At 51.3% G+C, this 18,520-nt stretch overlaps 1 protein-coding gene across 1 annotated transcript; it reads right to left on the bottom strand.

The window, feature by feature from the left end:
- Positions 1-764: 764 nt before the first annotated feature.
- On the bottom strand, positions 765-17,199 carry NTF4 (neurotrophin 4). Its single transcript, XM_081838292.1, has 3 exons — positions 16,655-17,199; positions 4,138-4,515; positions 765-2,130 (listed from the first exon to the last, which is right to left on the bottom strand). Exon 3 carries the CDS (start codon positions 2,107-2,109, stop codon positions 1,495-1,497), a length of 615 nt encoding a protein of 204 aa, XP_081694418.1. The 5' UTR covers positions 2,110-2,130; positions 4,138-4,515; positions 16,655-17,199; the 3' UTR covers positions 765-1,494.
- Between the last annotated feature and the right edge of the window lie 1,321 nt (positions 17,200-18,520).

Raw genomic sequence — 18,520 nt, forward strand, 5'->3', positions numbered from 1 at the left:
GGAACAGTTTCAGGTTAAGAACGGACCTCCAGAACGAATTAAGTACTTAACCCGAGGTACCACTGTACTTGGTTAAGGGTGCTATGAATTGTAGCCCTGCATGGAGCGAACTACAATTCCCAGGCTTCTTTTGGGGCTGTGCAAAAGGTGCCTTTAGATGTATGTTGTATATGCAGCCTGAGAGAGGTACTAGGAAGGCTTGGGTTGTCAGGGAGGAGCTGGCTGCCACCCACATTTCTTTCCCATGAGTCTTGCTTTCCGCACGCTCCTTCCCCCCACCCAGGAGCCCGCCCCCCTCCCCCCCAGCCAAAAGGAAGACATTCAGGACACAGGAAATCCAAGCAGCAGGCAGACATGTCTTTTTGTTTTTTAATCCTCCACACACAGACATCACACACACTTTCCTAGAAATCATTCCCCCCCCCCTCCAGAGTAATGAACGCAAATAAGTTAATAATTAAGACGACAGGATCAGGTCAGACACAGGCTGTAGCTGGAGGGAAGGGAGGTAATAAATATGAAGAGAGGAAAGAGAACGAGGGAAGGGAGATTCCAGAAGGAAACTTACACCTAGCAATCCCCCCCCTCCCCCGAAAAAAGTATGTTCCAAAAGAACTCTACGGATCTCTCAGACGCTTATCCCAGGCTCCTCAATGAATATATCAGTCGTGATGGACTTCAGATTCAATGGATCTCCCACTCCAATCGGCAGCTGAAAGGGAAAGTGGGGCGCATGCAAAGCAGCAGATTCGGCACCTGCATCGAGGCTGCGTGCGTCTGGTATCCACAAAGCAGCGGTGAGACCTGGCAGGCATCGTTGGTGCCCATGTGTGTACAGACAACACGCCCTGAAACATTCCCTAGGATCCACCTGCCGTGCACACGCAGGGAATCTTTGGCAAATGCGCCGAGATGGAACAGGTTCCCCGAGGGTAGGCAGTCGAAAAGCCCTGATCTCGCAGACTGCGCTGAGGGGAGGACTCTGGAGTCTGCTGTGCGCCGCAAGGGTGCAATGGCAGCATTGGTGTGTGTGTGAGAGAGGCAGCCAAAGGCAGGTTGTAGTGACTCTAAAGCAGCACCCACAAGACCCCAGTGCCCTGACACATGTGGTAGGTATGAAGTTTTGACCACTAGGGGCCCCATCATGGCCCCTCCAGTCCACAAGGTCTGCCTGGCTGCATCTCAATAATGCTTAAAGTTTGCTTCTCCACTGTAGAAGTGCAGCAACAACGTCTCTCCCGTCCAGCAAATGGCCACGTTTGCGACGATGAACCTTGTTGACAGGGACTTCGCGGGGCAATAAGCAGAGCCAGACAAGGCAGCCTGAGGCCTGCCAGTCAGCCAGGACCACACACCTTTCTTCTTGTCCAATGGGAACCATGCACATTTCCCTTGGCCAAAGGGCGGCCATCTTGGGCATAGCGGTCCCATTGCTCCATCTCCATCTCTTCAGTAGCCAAAGTGACAAAGGTAGATTACCAGTCGCCTGTCTCCCTACGTCCGACCAGTACGAGTGAGCAGGGTGCAGACGCACGCGGTGTCGATGCGGATCCAGCGCCAGGTCACGATCTTGTCAGAATCCATGGTGAGGGCCCTCACGTACGACTGCTTGGCCTTGCACTCAGAGATCCAGTGTCGGCGGTCAACACCCCGGCAGCCACTCGCCGTGCCCCCAGCCGGGTTACACTTGGTCTCGAAGAAATATTGCTTCAGCGGGCCGGTCAGGGTCTGGACCTCGGAAAGCACCGTCACAGTTTTGGCGCGGATGTCGACGGCTGTCCGCTTGTTGGTCACCCAGACGTTGACGCTGTCGCACACCGACATTTCTCCCCGGCGGAGGGATCCATCCAACGACCGCTTGGACCTGAGAGTCCGGTTTGCGGCCTGCGCCGGCTGGATGCTGGAGTCCTCCATGAGGAAAAGCAAGGGCGGCTCTGCCGGTTCGCTGTTGGAAAGAGTGACACGCGGAGAAAAGAGGTCCCAGTCCCTCATGGGGGTCTCGGCCCAGAGGACATCGGTGGCGTTGGACTGGGTACTGGCGCTGGGAAGGGGGGCAGCACGGATGACGCAGAGCAGTGGCGTGACCATGGCATGGAACAGAACAAGCATCACTCTCTGCGCGGCGGGGACCTGGGAAGACAGGGAGAGAAATGAGCCTCCAGAAATGCTGCACGCCTGCCGACAAAGGGCTCAAGAAAATGAGACAGATCTATGGATCCCTGCCATTATTTTCACTATTTTTAAAAGATAATTTTATTATTTATTATTTTTTCCTCATGTTGTCTTTCTTTTGATTTCTCCTTTCCTTCTCTTTTCTTCCTTCTGACTTTGATCTCTTCTAGACTAAGTAGCTGTTTTATCTCAGTAGTATATTATAAAAAAGATACTTTGTAATGGGTATATATTTTTGTATATCTTTGAATAAGTATCTTTTCTTTCTTTCTTTTTTAAAAAAGATCAGTTTATTACCTATTGCAAGGCACTTGGAGAGATCTTAATACAGTTGTACCTCAGGTTAGAGATGCTTCAGGTTGTGTTTTTCCGGGTTACGGATGCGCTGAAACCTGGAAGTACCGGAATGGGTTATTTCCGGGTTTTGAAATTACACTTTGCGCATGCGCAGAAGCACCGAATCGCAACCTGCGTGTGCGCAGACACGGCGCTGCGGGTTGCAAACGCTGCGGGTTGCGAACGTGCCTTCCCCATGGATCACATAAATAACCCAAGCGTCCACTGTACAATCAAGCGGTATAACGATTGTGTTACACAAAAAAGAAATAATAAACCTCTTTAAAAATATTGCCGCATCAACAGGTAAAAATGACACTAGCAGTGTGAATCAGTACAAATATAAACACTGGCAGCGAAAATGGCAAATTAAAAATACCGGCAGAATTTGCCTTTGGGTTAGCTCAAAGCAGGGTCAGAAGTATTTTGACACCACAAAGCAACAATTGGACAGGGCACAGAGCTATTTGGTGGGGTTTATGGTACGGCTGCCGTATTTCAGACAGTTGCTGAGCTTCTTTTGGCAATGTTGTTGAGCTCTTCAGTAGGACCTACTGAATTCAATAGAATAACAGAAATCACAGAGCTATACGAGAACCTCAAGGACCGCAGCGATGCAGCAATTTCAACGTGTGGTCCCCCATCCAATTTGAAACCAGACCAGACCCTGCTTAGCTTTGCAAATGTACTTGCTGTGTTACTGCTGCACCATAACAGGACTCCCTTCTGGGCAGACATGGTTAGAAACTGTACTGCCAGAAGCCTATTTAGGCAGCAAGAGACATATACCATACTTTTCCGTGTATAACACCCCCCCATGTATAAGACGCCTCCTATTTTTGGGGACTCAAAATTAAGAAAATGAGGGGATATTGCCAGGAGTTGTTGAGCTATGTGGGGGGGAGGATTGCCCAATTTTTGAGCTTTTTTTGGGGGGGTGGCATAAAGTTGTTAAGCCTTTTTTCAGAGATTGCCGAAAATCGCTCACCCATCTGCCTGACGCTGAAAGCCACAAATTGCCCACCCTATCGCCACAGCGGCAACCAATCAACCCCAGGCTTTACCGCAACACGCCCAATAGCCGCTGATGATCTCTGGCTCGCAGCAGGAACCAATCCCACGTCCCACCCTATGCACTATCCATGTATAAAAAGTAAAGGGACCCCTGACCGTTGGTCCAGTCGTGGCCAACTCTGGGGTTGCGGCGCTCATCTCGCTTTATTGGCCGAGGGAGCCGGCGTACAGCTTCCGGGTCATGTGGCCAGCATGACTAAGCCGCTTCTGGCGAACCAGAGCAGCGCACGGAAATGCCGTTTACCTTCCCGCCAGAGTGGTATCTATTTATCTACTTGCACTTTGAGGTGCTTTCGAACAGCTAGGGTGGCAGGAGCAGGGACCGAGCAACGGGAGCTCACTCCATCGTGGGGATTTGAACCACCGACCTTCTGATCGGCAAGTCCTAGGCTCTGTGGTTTAACCCACAGCACCACCTGCGTCCCTTAACCATGTATAAGGCGACCCCAATTTTTGGATGTAACCTTTAAAGAAAAAAACCTCGTCTTATACATGGAAAAGTGCGGTAAATTCAATTGATGGTGATGGGAGTAGATGGGGTGACGGGACAGTTACCTGTGGGTTCAATGCTTTCTTCAACCACAGGCAAGCAGATTCCAGGTTTTAATCATGACCTTCCAGGCTGGCGTCCTGCTGTGTTGCTCCCTGATGTAAGCCAGTCTGGGAAGGAGGGGATCCTTTTGTTTCTGCAGCAGGAGCTGCTTTCTGCTGCCCTGTCCCTTAATGGGTGCTGATGCTTCCTCGCAGCTCACGTGCCCAGAAGTCTAGGCTCCTTAGGACGTCTGCAGATCTCAGGCTGCATCTTTGCTTCTCCACGGGATGAGCAAGGACAAGGCACCTTTCTCACAGAAGCAAGTGTTTCGTCTCCTTCTCAGAGGCCAGAAGGTGCTCTGGGGTGTCATTCACATGAGGGCTTGGTGCCACTCACAGCATCTGGCAGAGGAGACAAAAAAGCAAACTCTTCAACAGCAAGATTAGGGTCAGCAACCTAAGGCCCATGGGCCACAAACAGCCCAGGGGGGTTGTTTAACCGGCCCACAAGCCACCCCCAAACCGAGCCGCCTGCTCGGCAAGTCCCCACACGCTGCGCTAAACCGGCGCAGCGACTCGCTTCTGCAGCGCCGGAAATTGCGTCTGTGCAGACACAAAAGCTGGAGTTCGCGGGCGGGCGCGCTCACACACATGTGCAATCCGGCCCACGGAGTGAACCGGCCCAGGCGAGGTTAACCTTGCCGACCCCGGGAGAAGATTGAGGAGTCCCAGGTTTCCTTGCAAAAATCCTCAGGGGGTTTAGTACCTTCACCTTTGCATAAAATCCCCTCTGTGACATATTCCAACCGACCATTGTTTCAGTGGCTGTGTACACACTATAAACACGAACTCAGGACAATACATGCTAAGAGGAAGGCATGTTTGGCAAATCCTCACCGTGATCAACTCCTGCCTGGAAATCCCCACTGTGGAAGGACGTGTGGATCTAGACTTGGCCTCCACAGTCACTTACGGACACACTGTTAAGACCATATTCATGGAAGACAATCTAATTCGACTACAAGTGATTGCCAAAGAAGAAGAGGGAGGCACACCATACATTTAACACGCTTTACGTCCCCCCCAAAGAATCCTGCAAACTGTTAGTTTAATTCCAAAGGGACGCGGGTGGCTCTGTGGGTTAAACCACAGAGCCTAGGACTTGTCAATCAGAAGGTCGGATCCGAGCGACAGAGTGAGCTCCCGGTGCTCAGTCCCTGCTCCTGCCAACCTAGCAGTTTGAAAGCACGTCAAAGTGCAAGTAGATAAATAGGTACCGCTCCGGCGGGAAGGTAAACAGCGTTTCCGTGTGCTGCTCTGGTTCACCAGAAGCAGCTTAGTCATGCTGGCCACATATCCCGGAAGCTGTATGCCAGCTCCCTCGGTCAATAAAGCGAGATGAGCGCCGCAACCCCAGAGTCGGCCATGACTGACCTAATGGTCAGGGGTCCCTTTACCTTTTAAAGTGATGAAAGCTCCTAAATTATTGGCTTGTGAGAGCTGTGCGGTCTGAAGTGGAGCAAGCAGCACAGACCTCACACGTTGATTATCTAGTCCCTCCCAAGGCGAGCTAAGCTTGGCAGGACAGCTTACTCTATGGCAGAGCTTTCCAAACTGTGCGTCACGACACATTAGTGCGCCGGCTGCAGTGTGTAGGTGTGCCATGCAAACGCTCCCTGTGCTCCTCCCGGGGCTGGAAAATGGTTAGTTTAACCTCTGGTTTGCTAGTAAAACTGTGTCACGAAATGATGCATATCTAAAAAGTGTGTCACCAACATGAAAAGTCTGGAATGCTCTGCTCTATGGTCTTAACCCCTTCATGCATCAAATAGAATTAAGTATGTCTGAGGCTGGTTATCCCAGTTACCTCAGGGAGGGTATGGCTGGCTGACACAAATACTGAACAGCGGAACTACTAGGAGGTAAGGATACACTGCAACAGGTGCTCTGTGTTTTCAGAGAACCTTGCGATGTCTCCTGCCTTTTTACCGAATCCAGAAGGTTCTGGATCTCTGTCCCATGGCTAAAGCTCACTCAATCTTTCTCCTCCCCAAGAACTCAGAATGGAGACGTGGTTCTACACAACACCTGCTCTGGATCCCACCCAGTTTGCAAAGAACATAAGAATGCAAGTGCCCTTCCCAGCTCTTGTTCCTAATCCATCAGCAGCCAATATGGTGCCATGCAGATGTTCTGGACTACAGCTGCCAATCATCCTGTATAATTGGCCATGCTGCCTGAGGACAAAACATCTGGAATGCAGCACAGTTGGCTACCTCTGCTCTAATCCACATGATAACATCAAGAACAATTTTATTTTATTTTTATGTTCCAAGGGTGCTGGAAGACACCCAAGAGATCATGCAGAACATACCCCTCATTTATGACCATTTAATTAATTTATATACCACTTATAATTGCCAAAGTGGCTACTCAGCAGTTTACAAGTATAAAGCCAATTACGAAAAGAACATAAACGTGCGTAATTGAAAGACACAATAAAACGATCCTGCCAAAACATTAAAATAAACATCCGCAATTAAAATGTGTGAGGAAACCAGTCCATTAAAGCAGTTAAAACAGGAGGTTCGGGTTAGGCGATCAGGGAAATGCTTGTCTAAACAGGTCTGTTGTCAAGAGCTGGCAGGTTGCCAATATCGATGGGGGTCTCTTGTATTTAGGCAGGGAGAGCAACTCACAACGCTGGTGCCACAAACGATATATCCTGCCTCTGTGTTACCGCAAGCTGATAATCGCCAGACCATTGCAAAACTATCTGGGTTATGTTTGTTGATCATAATCCCCCTACCAGACAATGGAAAGGAGCACTACAATTTGCCATACAGTAGAAGGTAAAGAAGGGACGCGGGTGGCGCTGTGGTCTAAACCACTGAGCCTCTTGGGCTTGCCAATCAGAAGGTCAGCGGTTCAAATCCCCGCGACGGGGTGAGCTCCTGTCACTCTGTCCCAGCTCCTACCAACCTAGCAGTTCAAAAGCACACCAGTGCAAGTAGATAAATAGGTACCGCTGTGGCAGGAAGGTAAACGGCGTTTCCATGCGCTCTGCACAGAAAAAGCATTTTGGTTCCTGAAATTCATTCCGACCATGCAGATAAAATATAACGGATAGAATTCTACAGGATGGGGTGTCAGTGGGTAAAAACAGTCCCAATCCAATGATCCCAGGCAGGCACCTCCAGATGGTAGATGTGTCAGGCACCATCCTGGCACCCAGGTATCTTCACTTGGTCCCAAGTTGTCGATAGCCAGGTGGGAAATGCTCCTGGCGCCTGGCTAATTTCAAACACTGGGTAGAAGCTACAACAAAATGTTGCTCTGTACCCTTGCTTTCAAATAGGAGTGTCATCATTCAAGGTCTGAGCAAATCAACCATACATACTCTCCTTAGGATACTGCTAGAAAGGGCAAGAAATGTCCCTGAATTCCTGTTATCATATTGACCATGCCTCTGACCTACTGGCTGCAGCTCCTGAGCCCTCTAACTAAAGTAACTTTCCTTTCCTCCATCATTCTGCCTGAGGTCCAGCGCCAAGGGCCTTCTGGTGGTTCCCTTGCTGCGAAAAGCCAAGCTACAGGGAACCAGGCAGAGGGCCGTCTCGGTAGTGGCGCCCTCCCTGTGGAACTCCCTCCCACTAGATGTCAAAGAGAAAAATAACTACCAAACTTTTAGAAGACATCTGAAGGCAGCCCTGTTTAGGGAAGCTTTTAATGTTTAATAGGTTATTGTATTTTAGTGTTTTGTTGGAAGCTGCCCAGAGTGGCTGGGGAAACCCAGCCAGATGGGCGGGGTATAAATAATAAATTATTATTATTTAACCCTAGGGGAAAGTGTTTCCTTTTGCTTCCTTTGTTTTTATGGTGTTCCAAATTTGTTTCTTTACTTCTTCAGACTTGAGGGTTCTCGCACCTTGCTTCTTAGTGGCCCTGCTTTGGGAACAACACCAAGGACTGGGGAAAGGACTCTGGAAGCCAGTGTTCTCTGGCTTAGAGCAAGGCGAGCCTTGGGCTCATGGATTCCATGGCAGGGGAGTGGTGCCTAGTGGCTAAGCAGACAACAACTGGTAAATCCAATTCCAGGGTCCCCTTCAAAAAGCATGTCTCTTAAACTGAAATTTGAGAGAACTGAAATTCATTTCCACCTCCTGGAACTGGAATGCTGTGATGCTGAGCTGGCCCTGAAGTCTAAGCTCATGCCACAAGCAACCCACTTCCACCCAAAGACTGGCTCAGTGGTAGAGCCTCTGCTTTGCATGCAGAAGGTTGCAGGTTCGATCCCAGGTGTCTCTGGTGTAAGGCTGTGAGAGAAAAAAGTAAAGGGAAACATAAAGGACCCCTGGATGGTTTAGTCCAGTCAAAGGTGACTATGGGGTTGCAGCGCTCATCTCGCTTTCAGGCCAAGGGAGCCGGCATTTGTCCACAGACAGTTTTCCGGGTCATGTGGCCAGCATGACTAAAGCGCTTCTGGTGCAAGGAACACCGTGATGGAAGCCAGAGTGCATGGAAACGCCAATTACCTTCCCATTGCAGTGGTACCTATTTATCTACTTGCACTGGCATGCTTTCAAACTGCTAGGTTGGCAGGAGCTGGGACAGAGCAATGGGAGCTCACCCCGTCATAAGGATTCAAACTGCTGACCTTTTGATCAACAAGTTCAAGAGGCTCAGTGGTTTAGACTGAGGGATCCCCTGTCTGGAACCCCTGGAGAACTGCAGCCAGCCAGCCCAATGGTCTGATTCTGTCTTACGCCACTTCGCGGGTGGAGATAGAGGCTTACGAAACACCTTTTTAACTCAAACGCTCGCCGCCGCCGCATCCCACCCAGGGGCAGCTGGGAAACATCAGGTGACGCCTGTGAATCCTGCAGCTGCTGCCGGGAGCCAGGGGAATGGGATCCAGATGTAGCAACATCTGGGGAGGACAGCCACGTGGGGGATGGGGTTGGGAGGATAGCTAATCCCTCTCGCCTTTGAAACTGACACTGATGGAGCTCTAACCACCCCCCCGCGCTCTCCCTTTCTTCCCCCCACCCCCACCCCCTGCCATCCTTCAGCAGCCAATCTTGGCTGAGCTGAATCTATATCCCTTTACCTTCCTCACCCCTGCCATTCATCCTGGGAGGGACACAGGAGAATGGGGTGGAGTGGGGGGCAGGGAGGGATAGGGACTAGGAGGCGATTGGGGAATAAGCCGTCTCTTTGCCTGTGGAGGACTGGGAGAGATTGCATGGGAGGGAGTTATGGGGATCAGGCTCATACAAGATGTATGAGCACACATTCACACGCGACGTGGGCTCCCATTTACTGCACTGGCATCTCCTGAACTCCCACATCCAGAGAAAGGCATGGGCAGACTAAGGGCAGCCAGAAAGGAATTGGGACGCAGTTAGGGCCCCATACAGAGGAGGTTTGTCCGTTAGGGCAGATGGGACAATGATGACCCACAACCTCAGCCAGCACCCAACTGACTGGCCTCCTTAAATCCTGTCCACGGGGTGGCACCAGCTGCCCCCTTCTTCCTCCTTAGCCTTAGTGTTGCAACTATAGAGCTCAGCCTGGATAGCTCAGTTGGTTAGAGCACAGTGTTGATAATGCCAAGCTTGCAGGTTCGATCCCTGTAGGGGACATCTGCCAAATTCCTGCATTGCAGAGGGTTGAACTACATGATCCACTTCAGGGACCCTTCCAACTCTACAATTCTAAGATCTATAAACTCAGCAAGGAGGAAGAGGATGGGGGCAAATCTGTGATGGGCTGGCTCGACTCTGGTCCTCCATCTCTCCCCGCCCCCCACTAGTCACAAATGGCTATGGAAACAGGTACAGAGGAGAGGAACCAAAATTATCAAGCCTTAAGCTTGAGGGAGTTGGGTATGTTTAGCTTGGAAAAGAGGAGACTGAGAGGAGGAGACATGATAAGTAAAGGTAAAGGGACCCCTGACCATTAGGTCCAGTCGTGGCTGACTCTGGGGTTGCGGCGCTCATCTCGCTCTATAGGCCAAGGGAGCCGGCGTACAGCTTCCGGGTCATGTGGCCAGCATGACTAAGCTGCTTCTGGCGAACCAGAGCAGCGCACGGAAACACTGTTTACCTTCCCACCGGAGCGGTACTTATTTATCTACTTGCACTTTGACGTGCTTTCGAACTGCCTCCCTTACTGCAGAGGAATATTTGAGGTCACTGGAAGAGTCAAAATGGTGTCAGGATAGCTCTCCCATACTATTTCAGACACACGGTTCATATATTTAGATATATGTGCATTTATGAATATTTATTCTATATTTGAGACCTTAAAATTCTTATAACACAACTCTACAAGTCTATGATTCTATGAAGGGCCAGAAACAGCAGCAAATGTCATTACACCCCCCTTTTGTACAGTAGGCTTGCTTATACACGCACTTGAAGCATCCTTCTCTAACCTCTGTCCAGGGAAACAAGAAGCATTCTCAGAGTTTGAGGGCTAATTTCACCTGGGCAAAAACATGCCAAGAGGGTGAAATGTAGGGCCATTGAAGAGTGCGTCTGGATAGAGTTTCGAGGGCCACCTGGAGTGGGTTGTTGCTAGGTTGCTAGGTTGGCAGGAGCAGGGACCGAACAACGGGAGCTCACCCCGTCGCAGGGATTCGAACCTCCGTCCTTCGGATCGGCAAGTCCTAGGCTCTGTGGTTTAACCCACAGTGCCACCTGTGATCTTCAAATACCATCTTCAAATACCTTAAGAGCTGCCACGTGGAAGATGGAGTAAGCTTGTTTTCTGCTGCTCCAGAGTGCAGGACCCGAACCCATGGCTTCAAGTCATGGAGATCAAGATCAGGAAGAACTTTCTGGTGCTAAGAGCTGTTCTGACAGTGCAACGGTCTCCCTCGGGAGGTTGTGGACTCTCCTCCCTTGGAGTTTTCTAAGCAGAGGTTTCTAAGGCATCATGGATGCCTTACCTGAGATTCCTGCATTGCAGGGGGCGGGTTGGGCTAGATGCCCCTCAGGTCCCTTCCAACCCTATAATTCTACGATTATAGGTCTCCTGCTTTCCCTACCAAGAGGAAGGAAGAAAAGAAGGGGCTACAAGCTCAAGGGTCTCCAGGAACAAACTGGAATCCAAACAGGTTAGGGCAGAGGAATCGGGGATCGAGCCCCCTTGGGGTGGGGGAGGACGGTGTTGTTTTGTGGCTGGGCAGCCTGGGGAAAGGACTCTGGAAGCCAGTGTTCTCTGGCTTAGAGCAGGGCGAGGCTTGGGCTCCTGGCTTCCCTGGCAGGGGAGTGGTGCCTAGTGGCTAAGCAAACAACTCTGAAGAGAGTTAAGCCCGACCCTTGGGCTATTGGCATAAGCATCTATCTGTTCTCTCCCCCCCCCAGTGCCCAGTGCCCGTGACCACTCCCCCTCCCGTGCGGAAGAGGGGGAGGCAGGTTGTGGGTGCTGCTGCTGTGCGAAGCTGCAGGCAGTCAGCGCAGGGGAACCAGCCCCTGCTCCAAGGAGGTATGCGTAGCTTAGCACCGGGCAGGCTGCGACTTGCCACCGAGCAGCGCGAGCACCGAGCAGCAAGCAGGAAGCTGCAGGTTTGTGGAGGATGCCCAGAGTTCTGGCCCGCAGCTCCCGCAGAGGGGGCTCCCAGGGTCCCATTCATTATTTCCTCTCCCTTGGTGGGGCATCTCGGCCTTCTTTTGCCCACACCCAAAGGCAGCAGCAGATCAGCTTCTGCAGGAAGGCAGCCCAAGCTCTCTGTACAAGTCAATCCAGTTCCCGCAGCTTGGATTTCCGCGGCAATTGCTGGGTTTTTGGTTTGTTTGTTTTTTTGCACAATGCCTTTCTCCTTCCTATTTCTAAAATCAAAGCTTCGCCCCCACCTCTGTCACACATGCATGTAGGCTTGCGGAGAAGGAGGAAAGGGGGTGAACAACGAGAAGCGGGTTATATAGGACCTGCAAGCAACGTATTTTTCGCTCTATAAGACGCACCAGACCATAAGATGCACCTAGTTTTTGGAGGAGGAAAACAAGAAAAAAAAATATTCTGAATCTCAGAAGCCAGAACAGCAAGAGGGATCGCTGCGCAGTGAAAGCAGCAATCCCTCTTGCTGTTCTGGCTTCTGGGATAGCTGCGCAGCCTGCATTCGCTCCATAAGACACACACACATTTCCCCTTACTTTTTAGGAGGGAAAAAGTGAGTCTTATAGAGCAAAAAATACGGTAGTACTCGAGGGGGAGACAAGAAGCAGCATGCAAAGGGCTGAAGCCCTTTTGTATGACTACTGCCCACAACCCAAGCCCTGACTCTGCCGCCCATGCATGAGGAGTAGAAACTTGCATTTGCTAAAGTGAACGCCAGGATTCTGAGGCCTGTGTGGATCCTTGGTGCAGGCACCCTAAGATCTGGTGAAATACAGACTCCCCTGATTTCAATGTTGTTTAAATTAACCTTTTAAACCCAGGAGGTCCAGAATTCTCCCCATCCCCACAAACCTCCGCACTGAAGCCACCTTTCCGCCCCATCTCCCCTCCAGGAGATTTTACAGCCTTGCCTAGCTGGCAGCTCTGAGCCATAAAGTGCCCGGGAGTGCGAAAACATCGCAGCACCTGCCCCCATTCCTCTCTCCTACTGAAGGCGTTAGCAACACTTGGATGCCTCACCCTGTCAATCAAGCAGCTCTGAATTCACCCTGAAGTGAAAGCAGATGCCTTAGTGCGATTGCTGCCCCAGGAAACCAAGTCTTGAAGCTGGAGGGAACCGGCGTAATTCAGAACCTGAGGGTGCTCTTGGGACAAAAGGCCGCAGAGAGGAAGGCCTCTCAGCCTTTGGATCGCATGACTAAAGAATCTCCCAGAGACTTGGGCTAAGAGGAGATCTGATTTGTTCCAGAGAACCCAGGCGTCCTGACATCTTTTTGACCCTCGAAAAGAATTCAGATAGCTTCTACCTACTAAGCCAGTGACTGTGGAGAACCATTTTCCCTCCGGAGGGTTGCTTTCGTCTGTGTGTGTGTTTTGTGTGTGTGTAGCAGGTAAGCGACTACTAGGTGAAGCCCAGGCTGATGACGGGTGGAGCCACAGCTGATGATGAGCACAGACAAAAGTGTTCTGGATTAACTAATCCACAATAAAAACAGCTCAGCTACTCTTCTGGAAAGCCAGTGAAATTAATTCCTTTCTTCACTTTGATCTGCAACACACACAAACATAGATATATGGCAGAAACCTACTAATCCGTTGTCAGACAGCTGGGGTGGAGAGCTTCTTTTCCCCAAGCCATACAACAAGGGTTTTGTGTGTGTGGTTGTTGCTTTTTATTGTCTTGTTTTATCACATAAAATACTGCCTCCTCCAAATGTTCCCAAAGGAGGGAACAGGAAGGAAGGAATTTGGAGAGAAGAATGGAGGCTGCAGGTTGCCTGCCTGGGATTTAGGGAGGGCTTTTTTCCCCCAGCTGGAACTCGCTGGAACTCAGTGTTGGCACCACAAGGGAGGCATTTGTGATAAGTTCGGTCACCTCTTTTTCTAGAAAAATAGAGCTGGCTTTAAGCTATGAGGTTGGGCACCCAGGAATCTAAGCCACTAGGCTGGGTAATTCACAGGTGCCAACTCTTAGGAGCTGAGCTCCCTTCAGCCCCCCCCCCCAATATTTAAGGGGCAAGCCCCCCCCAATATTTAAGGGGCAAGCCCCCCCAAGTTGATGGGCATTGCCATTCAAATGATGTGTGCGCCCCACATCTTGTGATTGATTATGTGGGGCTCCCAATATTTTATTCAAGTTGGCATCCCTGCTACTATGACCACTCAGAGCAAATTAACTCAAAAGCCATTGGGGCTGTGTAGACTTTTACGGGGACGTGGGTGGCACTGTGGTCTAAACTACAGAGACTAGGGCTTGCCAATCAGAAGGTCGGCAGTTCGAATCCCCGCGACAAGGTGAGCTCCCATTGCTCGGTCCCTGCTCCTGCCAACCTAGCAGTTTGAAAGCATGCCAAAGTGCAAGTACTCTCCAGCGGGAAGGTAAATGGCGTTTCTGTGCACTGCTCTGGTTCGCCAGAAGCGGCTTAGTCATGCTGGCCACATGACCAGCATGTACGCCAGCTCCCTCAGCCAGTAAAGCGAGATGAGCTCCGCAACCCCAGAGACGTCCACGACTGGACCTAACGGTCAGGGGTCCCTTTACCTTTACCTAGACGTGTAACAGCTGAAAGCACAACTCGATTGCTTGCTTCCCCCTCCATTTCTATCAAAGCTGCTTTGGTGGGAAAACACATCAAAAGGCAGTATTTTGTAAGAAACTGCAGGACAATAACCGGGTAGATACAGAGTGTGGCTAACACCATGTGTACTATTAGGAGTGCCACATTTTCCCAGACATTTTAGCGATTTCCACCCGGACACTGTTTCCGACTGCCATATTCCGGCTATGTCCAGGAAATTCCAGAAGTATTGACAGCTCTGTGTACTATGCTTCCCAAACCAGTGGTGGGAGGGCACTGGATGCTGGGTAAACAGGACTGCGTACACAGCCTGGTTCTCAGCTGATGTATCAGGATCCAGTCTTCCATCCCAGGTTGACCTAAACTAGACTGCAACAGCAGCATTGCCCCCTAACAAAGATATGGTAAAACAAGAACAATAACAAGAAGAATGTATGTTTGGGCTAAATGTGGTGCTGGGGCCTGACATACTGAAGACTAGGCCTTATTCAGAAAAAAATTGTAACGAGTCATAATACTCAGTTCCCACACTGTTGGGATCTACTCCTGGCGACCCCTTTTAGGATAAGGTAATTTTCAGACTATTATTATTATTATTAATTGAATTTATATACTGCCCTATACCTGGGGGTCTCAGGGAATAAAAACAACAAACCAATAGCCCCCCCCAAAAAAAACACATTTTAAAAAGGCATGGGATGCAAATCAGATCAACCAAAGGCCTGGTTAAAAAGGAACATTTTTGCCTGGCGCCTAAAGGTGTATAATGAAGGTGCCAGGCGAACTTCCCTGGGGAGAGCATTCCTTGTGTTTATTCCCTATGAGCATCTATTTTCTCAGACAACTCGCTGATTCTACCGGCTATTACGATATACAAGAAAATGAGTCTACAAAGATACAAATCCCCTTGTGCATCTCTGTGTGGGAGAGATGTGCAAACTCTTGCACATCTGCTTTAACTCCTGTCCCATTCACAAAAGCTTAGTCTTGCCTGTGTAATTCTGGGAAACAGGATGGAGGGTAGAGGAAACTTTAGGCGCAGAGGCACAACACGCAGCCACCTTGCTGAAGCTAAGCAGGGCCAGGCCAGGTCAGTACCTGGATGGGAGACTGCCTGAGAATGCCTGGGATGGAAGAGTAATGCAAAATAACCAAGCCGACACCTGTAATTCTTGCCTCTACAGTCCAAGAGTAAATCTTAGTTAAACGGAATAAGAAACTACTACCTTGCTGAAGCTAAGCAGGTCTGGGTCTGGTCTGTGCTGTGCTGGGATGGGAGACAGCCTGGGACCTACATGTATGTCTTGGGATCTGCGATGGGAGAATTGTTAGAAAATAACCAAATAGTGCAATGATATCTGGAGATCAAGGAGCTGACTGGTATGTTCTTCATCATTTCTCTTGCCCACCTTGCTCAGGAGCAGCAGTCAAACAGTATTTGATTGCACCAGGAGCCCGCCTCATCCCAGGTAAGCCCTGGACGGAGATTGCTGAGATCCGAACAGGCTGGCCTTTAACCCCTCTCCCAAGGCTAGCAATCTGGGTGGTTCCTTCCTAGGGGGATTTCTGCTTTTCAAAGGTCAAGATTCTAATCCACCTTTCCTGGGTTCTGCGACTCTGGGAGAAAAGGGGCAACATTGTGTGTGTTTGTGTAAGGGGGGTGACCCTGGCTTCCCTGTGCGTTGCATCACCCTCTTTTCCAGGGAACCCAGGCGTCCTGCTTTCCATCACAAGCAGGTAATCCAAACCAGGCGGGTGAAGGGGCGAACATGCAAGGGATATTTCCGCCTTTCCGTTCGTTCGTCTTCTCTCCAGCTGGTTTCCATCTAGCCCAACTCGTAGGCAAATATGTGAGCGTGTGTGTGTGTGTGTGTGTGTGTGTGTCTGTAAGGTGGCATATTTCCCTTGACCATGAACTTGTCCTCCCCTCCCCCTTTACCTGGGTGGGACGGACGGGCAGCAAAGTGGGGGCCAAAAAGCCCTGAAGAGCTTCAGAGGTGCCCGGACTCCTGGGTTCTTTCTGAGGGGAGTGAGGTCTAATGTTGGGTGAGTTGTGGGGGGAGAGTTAGGGCAATCCTGGATGCCTGGCTTCTCTGGAGTAACAGTCCACTGAACGTTGGAGGCTCCGGATAGCATGCTGGAATCCCGGACGCCTGGGTCCTAGGCAGAAAGGTGCGTGTGTGTTGCGCTGGGAGGGGGAGGGCTGGAATCTCGGGCGCCTGGGCTCTTTGGGAGGGAAGTCAATTCTAGTGAGGGAGTGGGATCTTGAAGCTGGATTCCCCCAGCTTAGGAAGCTGGCTTCCTTACGAGTAACCAAGGCTCGTTTGCCTCCTTACCTTTACGGCGCCCTCGCTGCGCCCCGGGCCATCGTCCTCCTGCCCCTTGGCATCGGGGGTGAGGGGGGCACCCCTCCTCCTCCTCTCCCAGCCAGACGGGCGCCTTCAGGTTTCCACACGCCCAAGGGGAGCCGCTGACCGTCGGGATCCCATTCCCCGCTTTGCTGTTCAAGCGAGCGCAAAGGCTGCTGGAGACGACTTGGAGATTGGAAGGGGGGGGGTGGAGAGAGGGAGAGGGAGGCTCCTCCGCTCCCCCAAATGGGGGGAGAAGGGGACGGGACGGCGCGGAGAGCAGGGAAAGACCCAGGTGGAGGAGGACCGGAGGAACTGGTTTGGAGGTGCCGGAGAAGGAAGGAAGGAAGGAAGGAAAGAAAGAATGAAAGAAAGAAAGAAAAGTGAAGATCGGCAGAAGGAGGGAGCGGGGTGTTGGAATCTAGACGGAGGGGAGACCGTCGAGGCTGCGCTGCGCTCTTCTTCCCGCTTCTGGAGGCTTCCCTCCTCCCTGCAGCTTGCCCGGTCTTGCCCTCCCCGACGCCCGCCTCTCCCGCTCGCTCTCCGAAAGGGCCCGCCAGGCGCCCGTCGAGGCGCAGACGTGACCTGGCCCCGCGCACGCCCGCCTTCCGAGACGGCGTCTTTCACCGCGGACTAGTCTCCCGCCCAGAGGGTTTCCTCGAACTCCCGGCGCCAGGGCTGGGGGGGGGGGGGGAGGAAGTCCGAGAAGAGACCCCCACCCCCCTCGGGGACCCCGTGGAGGCATCTAAGCTAATGTCCTCCTTCATCTTTCGTCGCCACGTCGGGGCTCGGCTTTCCGAGAGAGAGCCCGTGAAATCTGCAAGAGGAGGAGGGTTTAAGGAAGGAGAGAGAAAAAGCCAGCCTGGGAGAGCGCCGTCGGTTAGAGCACCATGGTGCTGAAAAGGCCAAGGTTGCAGGTTCGATCCCCACGTGCGACTGCTGCAGGTTAAGTTGGGTCCTTTCCAACGCTACAATTCTGTGGTCCAGAAGACGAGCTGAGCCAGCAACAGCCTCGACGACCAGAAAGGGCATTTCCCACAGTGACACCCAAACCCCGATTTGGGAATGCCAGTTAAGGTTTTGGATTCGGAGCCTGAGGACCGAGGTTCAAATCCCCACTCAGCCATGGGTTTGGGCCCGCCGCTTGCTCTCATCCTGACCTACCTCACAGGGTTGTTGTGAGGATGATATGGGGAGGAGGAGAACGACGTATGCTGCCTCAAGCTCCTTTTGGGGGTACAAATGTAAATGAATACAGTGAAGCCTGTAATGCTGGTCGTTTGCGCCCCCCCCCTCAGGGACGGCTGTGGGCAGGATTCCTGCAGGGGGTTGGACTAGATGACCCCCGGGTCCCATCCAACTCTACAATTCTATGAATCTATGATTCCAAATCTAAGAAAGGAAGGATAAGGAAGATGAACTGGTTTATTACGATGGGAGCTTTTGTGGGCCAGAATTGACATCATCAGATGTGTGGAGCAATATGTACTCCATTAGGAAACAGAGTTTGTGTAAGCAGTGGGCCCATGTGCCCATGAAATGTACAGGGCACAATTGGTGCCAGTTCTGTGTAAAGCTTACATGTTCTGTGCGTACCTTGTATGCATTCAGGCTTCGCATTAGAACTGACGCAGCCTATGCCTTGTGCATTTCAGGGCCATCTGACCTCCACAGTTGACAGTGTTTGCCTCTGTACCCAAGTGTGCGCAGCACATAGCAAGTGACACACTTTATGCCAGGGCTGTGTAACCTGTGGCTTTCCAGGTTTTGCTGGACGGCAGCTGCCATCATCTCCGATCATCGGCCATGCTGGCTGGAGCTGATGGGAGTTTGGCCACAAGTTCCTGCACCCTC

This window comes from Podarcis erhardii (genome assembly GCF_964252035.2).
Source record: "Podarcis erhardii genome assembly, chromosome: 13".
NCBI classification, from domain to species: domain Eukaryota; kingdom Metazoa; phylum Chordata; class Lepidosauria; order Squamata; family Lacertidae; genus Podarcis; species Podarcis erhardii.

Excerpts from the sequence above, each read along its gene's own strand:
- NTF4 (XM_081838292.1), bottom strand. The coding sequence starts at position 2,109 with ATGCTTGTTCTGTTCCATGCCATGGTCACGCCACTGCTCTGCGTCATC.